We start from the raw sequence: 6,947 nt of genomic DNA, 5'->3' as shown, positions 1-6,947 counted from the left end.
TCGTGGCCTTTGCCCTGCCCCCCAGCTCTTAGCTCCCCCCTGGGTTTCCGATCACTGTCAGTGGCAGGGGGCTTCTTCCTGCTTTCCCTTTTGCCTCCCTGCATTGTGCCTACATATGCAAATTAACTACCATCTTTGTTGTCAGTTAACTGCCATCTGAGTTGGCAGTTAATTTGCATATAGCCCTGATTAGCCAATGAAAAGGGTAGCGTCGTACGCCAATTACCATTTTTCTCTTTTATTAGTGTAGATAGGAAAGAAGAAAAATAAAAGGCCAGATATTATAGACATGTCATTTGGGCAGCTTCGCCAGAAAGCTAAAACTTTATACTCCCCAGGGGGCCAACAAAGGAGAGATAGAAGCATGCCCAGTAAAATTGGGGTGACCTAGGAAACTTGCTTACTGTCTTTCACACCTGAGAACAAAGATCATTGGCCAAAATGAGCATGGCCACAGCAAGGGTGTGAAATTTGGGATATTTAATCCCCTAACAAAGGAGTTCGCTCTCTTAGGATCTTTTGTTTTTGGGACCCGTGGGACTCTGTTACTGCACTCTCCTGCTTTTACAAAACCACATGGCCCACGGCCATGTGGACCTCCACACACAATGGATTAATGGACTGCAACTAGCCTGATACTGTACTGGACTGGTCTTCAACATAGAAAGGAAATTTTGTACAGTGCTTTGCTTCTAGCTTTACTGAAATCCCAGCTACACTTCTGTGAGGGAAAGATGACTTTAGAAATGATGCAAATAAAAATCACTTATTCTCAGAAAATTCTTTTTCTCGAAATATCATAAGGACTCCACCCCCAGCAGCACATAGTGGGGAAAGGACCCTCTACTTTGAAAACAAACTTATACATAATTCTTCTTCCTAACATTTTATTACAAAAATTTTAACTAACATAGAAAAGTGGAAAGAATTGTAAAACAAACACCGTTATCTCTACCACCTAGATTCTGTATTAAAATTTCTTTTTAATAATTAACATAGCTAAATTTGCTTTCTCACATACCTACCCATCTCTTTATCTTTTAGTCCACCTTAATACTTTGATGCATTTTTAAAATAAGTTAAAAGTATCAGTACACTTACCCCTAAATACTTAAGTTACATGCATGATTCTGGGATTCACATTCCAAAATTAAACCAATACTATTGGATTTAAAGTAATTGGAAGTAAAGTTGAAAGGGTTGAGTGTGACTACAGTGAAGTTCATGGAATTATTTAAGGTTAAAGATTACCTTGTTTAAAATATTAATTGGTAATATAGTGGTGAAGTAATTTTCAACTCTGTCCACACAGAGGATGGGGAGGCACGTGAGAGGGATGAAATTCGGCATGACAGGCGGAAAGAGAGACAGCATGACCGGAATCTTTCCAGGGCAGCGCCTGATAAGAGGTAGGTGCTATTTGAGATAAATATGAATTATGAAAATTGGCCTTTGTGAACCTTTTAGAGAGGAGGTTTAGTCCACTAATACCAATTTTCTTCTCTTAGTTTGATGACTTAATAAATCAGCACTTATTTTCTTGCACCTAACTGCTTACCTTGTCTTAGCAGAATTGACTATCCATGGAAGTAATCTTTTCTTCCATCGCCTTGTAGAGTCAGCTAGAATTGAGAATGATGGGAATATAGAAAAGGAAATGCAGATCATGTTTGTGAGAAGAAGGTAATGGATAGGACTGTTCTGGTCTGTTCTTTTCCAATTTCAAATGGTGAGACAAATTTATTACGTGCCGGTTCCTTTAGACAGGAAATATAAGCTACAATACCTTTATTGAGGGCCTTTTACATGTAGAGCATTCTATGAAGTACAATGGGGGAGAAAAGCAGGTTTTGTAAGAAGTGAAAATCGGCCGCTTCTCATGAGCAGTTTCACTTAAAATTCAGAAAGGCAGAGCTATTATATAAAATGATAGATAAAAAAATTTTTTTTTAATAAAATGAATTGGGAAAATTGACACAGCACTTTGTTTAAAATTAAAATATAGTTGACATACAGACAAAGCACTCTTAATAAGTACAGACTTGTATAGAACAAACTTGAAATAAAGTAGGGTTTGGTGAAGTCTGTGGTTCACCAAAGGTTTAGGACTGAAATTGCTGAAAAGTTGAAGAAATGCTGTCATATGGAGGTAAAATTCTGAATGAGAGTTAAATGCAGATATAAAACATCTTCTTTCCAAATGAGCAGTTTTCAAGGCTCTCATCATCCTAAGAGCTGATACATTTTTCCCATTCATATCTTAAACACGAAAAAGAAGATTCCTGTTGGTGGTGGTGTTCGTTGTTTAATGGCATATTTCATCTCTCTGGATAAGTGAAGTCATGGAGAAGCAGAAAATCTGAATTTAGAGTTGTAGTTAAATGTATAGTGAAGGAGAAAGAGGAATGAAGTATGAAAGTGTGCAGTTAATATACTTTTGGTCTGAAATTCCTAAGCTACAAAATTCAAAATAGCCCTGTACATAAATTGGACCATTTAAATGGCTGAGAATTGAAAGCATAGGAAAGCTGTAAACTTGTGATTTAATGAAATCAGATTGTCTATAGAAGTCATTTTTAAGACCTGAGCTTCTAGCAAAATAAATGACGACAGTTACCATGGTTTCATTGCAGTGTAGATTGCATTACACACTGAAACAGCAGGGGAATTAATCTGAATGTCGAAAATCATAATGAGTAATCTAGTCATTGATGTGTTTTCCTCAAAATTCTAATAGGATAAAATTACTAAATGTGGTTATGTAAAAAAACCTGATTCCAGCTTATTGAAAATGATTCGTGTGATACAATTAATTTGTATCCAGTCCTACCCATCGTCTTTTAATAATAGCAAATATAGACTGTAGCAGTTTTATATCTCAGCATGTATTGTAAGGTGCTTGTTTGTATTAAAGACTTCCGTGTCAAGAATGAATCTCTTAGCAATTCCTTCCAGCTAACAGGAGGGTTTAATTATAAAACCCTACCTATCTCTCCCAGTAATCATCTAGCTGAAATGCTGTTAAAGGGCTGCCAGCATTATCAGGGAATTATGCGTTATCAGGGAATATATGTTTGAGATATTAACAGGACATACACATTTCCTTAGCTTCTGAGATTGCTTATGTTTTTAAAATTGAAATTCAGCTTGTCTGTGAAGAGTTTTCAGTTAGTAACATTGTATTTTGAAACAGGTCGAAACTGCAGAGAAATGAAAATCGAGATATCAGTGAGGTCATTGCTCTTGGTGTGCCCAATCCTCGGACTTCCAATGAAGTTCAGTATGACCAAAGGCTGTTCAACCAATCCAAGGTACAATAGAAATAGCGTTATTTTGCTCTGGCTGGTGTTGCTCGATGGTTAGAGTGTTGCCTGCACACCAAAGGGCATGTACCTGGATTGCAGGTTCAATCGCTGGCCCGGTTGAGGCATGTGCAGGAAGCAAGTAAATGATGTGTCTCTCTCACATCAATGTTTCTCTCTTTCTCCCCTTCTCCCTCCCTTCTTTCCAATCTCTAAAAATCAATGGAAAAATATCCTCGGGTGAGGGTTAACACCCACAAAAAAACATAGATTTATCTTAAGTATTGATATGAATACCAAACCTCTGGGAAAAGAAAATGAACATATAGATTTGGATCAACCTAACGCAGATGATAGAAAAAAATTGTAAGTTGCATATTATAACTTAAGAAAATGAAACAGCTCTGATTTTTACCTTTTACAGTTAGCTAAGATTTGAGACATTAGTGGAAAAGGAAAGAAATTAGGTTATAAAACTTGGCTCTGGCCCTGGTCAGGTGGCTCAGTTAGGTGGAGCATTGTCCTGTACACCAAAAGTTCGCAGGTTTGCCCTAACCGGTTTGGCTTAGTGGATAGAGCATTGGCCTGCAGACTGAAGGGTCCCAGGTTCAATTCCGGTTAAGGGCATGTACCTTGGTTGCGGGCACATACCCAGTATGGGGTGTGCAGGAGGCAGCTGATCAATGTTTCTCTCCCATTGATGTTTCTAACTCTCTAACCCTCTCCCTTCCTCTCTATAAAAAATCAATGAAATATATATTAAAAAAAAAAGTTTGCAGGTTTGATCCTCCATTGGGGCCCATATCAACTTTTCTCTCATTCGTTTCTCTCCCCTCCCTACCCTTACCCCTTCCTCTTCTCTATAAAAATCAATAAAAACATATCAAGTGAAGATTAAATAAAAAAAAATTTTTAAGCAAGGTAGGTGCCTGCCCTCAAAATATGGGGGCAAAGGGGTGGGGGTGGGGGAGCTAGATACACCTTTGTCCTCAAAGTCTACTGGAAAAGACAAGATTAATATAAATAAAAACAAGACTGTGGTAAGAATATAAAAGTATAAAGTTCTACTGGGATATAGGGTGGAGATTAATTATGACTGGGGAGTTTTTAAGATCTGAAGGTAGCATTTGATTAAGTTCTTTTAGTTAATAAGTTACTGGGTGCTTATTATATTCCCAGCATTGTTCTAAGCCTTTTATTTGTATTATCTTATTTAATCCTTACAAAAACCCCATGAAGTCACACTATTATTACCTCTATTTGAAGATGAAGAAATTCTGACACACAGAGGTTTAGCTCATAACTAATGGAACTCAGATTTCATTGATGGGCTGTCTTGATGTCAAAAAGCTTGTGTTTTTAAACACTATATGCAATGGCATTTTACCAGTCTGAGCAAAGGGGGTTAGGCACGAAAGCTCCACATAAGTAAATATTTGACAGTTACCCTTTACAACTTTAGGCTTAAATCATTTAAATTTTTCTAAATATATGGAATAAGTTTGTTGACTTAAGATTTTCATTGAGAGCCCTGTTATCTCATGCTATGATAATGATGTTCTCCAGCAGTTAAGGGGCATATTATTACTCTGAATGGCATCAGATGTTTTATGGTACTTTCATCTTTTTGCCACTATGTCTATACAGATTCAAATTGTCAAGTAACTGCTTATACTAGAGTCCCCCAGTTTTAATGACTACTTTGCTAGTCAAACTTGTTAATGAGTACCTAATTTAAGCTAAGAACACGAAGGTGATATGAACAAGTTTATGTACTTTTCAAATGAAGGTTGTTGAAAATGTGAGCTATAAATGAATGTAGTCAGATTCAACTTTTAATAAATTATAACATATACTTATAATGTTCTCTACAGGGCATGGACAGTGGTTTTGCAGGTGGAGAAGATGAAATTTACAATGTTTATGATCAAGCCTGGAGAGGTGGTAAAGATATGGCCCAGAATATTTACAGGCCCAGTAAAAATCTGGATAAGGACATGTATGGTGATGATCTAGAAGCCAGAATAAAGACCAACAGGTACCAAGAAAACAGTTCAGTTTCAAGGTTTGCATGAGTGCAGAAGGACCAGTTCAGTTTGAGGAAGATCCTTTTGGTTTGGACAAGTTCTTGGAAGAAGCCAAACAGCACGGTGGCTCTAAAAGACCCTCAGATAGCAGCTGCCCTAAGGAACATGAGCATGAAGGCAAAAAGAGGAGGAAGGAATAGATACACCTCTTCACAGTGAATGGACTATTACCCATAACCCTAATGATGCAAGTCATATGGGCAAACACTTTGTAAACGGGCCAGATAAAAACCAAATCTGGGGTCAGATCCCAGCACTACTTTTTATTACAGCAGAAAGGGGGGAATGGAAAATTCTACTTTGAACTATTTAGTTTTTTTAAAGAGTGGGTTGTGTTTGTGCTTCTCCCACCTTTTGGCATTTATAAAACATACTGCCCCATAAATGAAATTAAGACCACTTCCTTTTATGTGACGTTAGTACTTTGGGGTTAATATTTTGTGTAAGAATGACTGCTTGCTTATGAGTAAAGTTAACCCAACCACAGTGAGTAGAAGGATGTTCACCTATTGGAACTGTCCTGCCAAATGATGTATGCCCCTCTGTTTTAATTTGGAGTGGGGAAAAGTAAGCGCTTGCTTGGTGCACCTATTTGTTTCAAATAAAAACATTTAGACAAAATTTTGTTTTGTTCTTTTATGTAATAGGTAGTAATAGTCTTAAAAATCTTTCTCTTCATCAGATGTTTGATCCCCTTGCAAAACTTTTGGTCTCTGAGCTTGAACATGGAGCTGAAAAAAAAAAATCAATTAAGCACTGTAAAGAAAGCCAATGTCTACAAAAACATTAAAACTAAAAACCCCTTAAGACTGCCTTTTTATTAGGAAGTCAGCACCAATAAGTCAAGAGGATGTTCTTTGTAAGACTCCCTGAATTTCAATTAAAAATTGTAAATTAGCCCAGCCTCAGTTGGTGGTCTGATGCACCAGGTCAACTAGTTCGATTCCCAGTCAGGGCACATGTGGACTCAGTCCTTAGTAGGGGGCATGCAGGAAGCAGCCAATTGGTGTTTTTATCTATCTCTCCCTCTTCCTTCCTCTCTATAAAATCTATAAAAACATTTATTTAAAAAAATCGTAAATCAGTCTGACCCAAGGCCACATAATAAGTGGAAAAGCTAGGATTTCATCCTCTGATAAATAGGCTGCCGTTTCCACTGCTCGGTGTTACATATGTTTGCTACCCATGACCGAGTCTTCCTTACTTCCCTCCCCAGACCTTTTAGTACTGGGCACTCTATTACCACCGCCATTCTTTAAAAGATGACCCCAAATCTCTGTCATTTCACACTTCTGACCTATTTAATTGATATACAGTAAGTACACGATATATAGAAAAATACTTACTTTTACTCCATCAATAACATGATTGTCATGTTGTAGTGCATTCTGAAGTTCTTCTTCTGAAGAAAAGTGAATCCAACCCATACCTCTGTGAAAGCCAGTCTCTTTGTCCTAAAAATTCGAAATGTAAGAAAATAATCATGAACTTGAGAAAGTTTATATAAGCTCCAAATCAAACTACCAATGTTTTATTTGCCAAAATGGGATAACAGACA

At 37.3% G+C, this 6,947-nt stretch overlaps 2 protein-coding genes across 2 annotated transcripts in view; one reads left to right on the top strand and one right to left on the bottom strand.

The window, feature by feature from the left end:
- The window catches only part of SNW1 (SNW domain containing 1), a 37,642-nt gene extending 31,632 nt beyond the window's left edge, over positions 1-6,010 (top strand). The window contains 4 exon segments of the mRNA XM_006779411.2: positions 1,313-1,409; positions 3,194-3,311; positions 5,177-5,339; positions 5,342-6,010. Of these exon segments, the coding sequence (XP_006779474.1) occupies positions 1,313-1,409; positions 3,194-3,311; positions 5,177-5,339; positions 5,342-5,529 (566 nt within the window). The 3' untranslated portion in view covers positions 5,530-6,010.
- Positions 6,011-6,947, bottom strand: part of SLIRP (SRA stem-loop interacting RNA binding protein) — an 8,899-nt gene continuing 7,962 nt past the window's right edge. The window contains exons 3-4 of the mRNA XM_006778832.2: positions 6,736-6,843; positions 6,011-6,120 (exon numbers count right to left, since the gene is read on the bottom strand). Of these exons, the coding sequence (XP_006778895.1) occupies positions 6,049-6,120; positions 6,736-6,843 (180 nt within the window). The 3' untranslated portion in view covers positions 6,011-6,048. The remainder of the gene's footprint in view (positions 6,121-6,735; positions 6,844-6,947) is intronic.

The sequence above is a fragment of the Myotis davidii genome, unplaced genomic scaffold (assembly GCF_000327345.1).
Source record: "Myotis davidii unplaced genomic scaffold, ASM32734v1 scaffold309, whole genome shotgun sequence".
NCBI classification, from domain to species: domain Eukaryota; kingdom Metazoa; phylum Chordata; class Mammalia; order Chiroptera; family Vespertilionidae; genus Myotis; species Myotis davidii.
The sequence above is the reverse complement of the archived record's forward strand: the minus strand, read 5'-3'. Positions and strand labels throughout refer to the sequence as shown.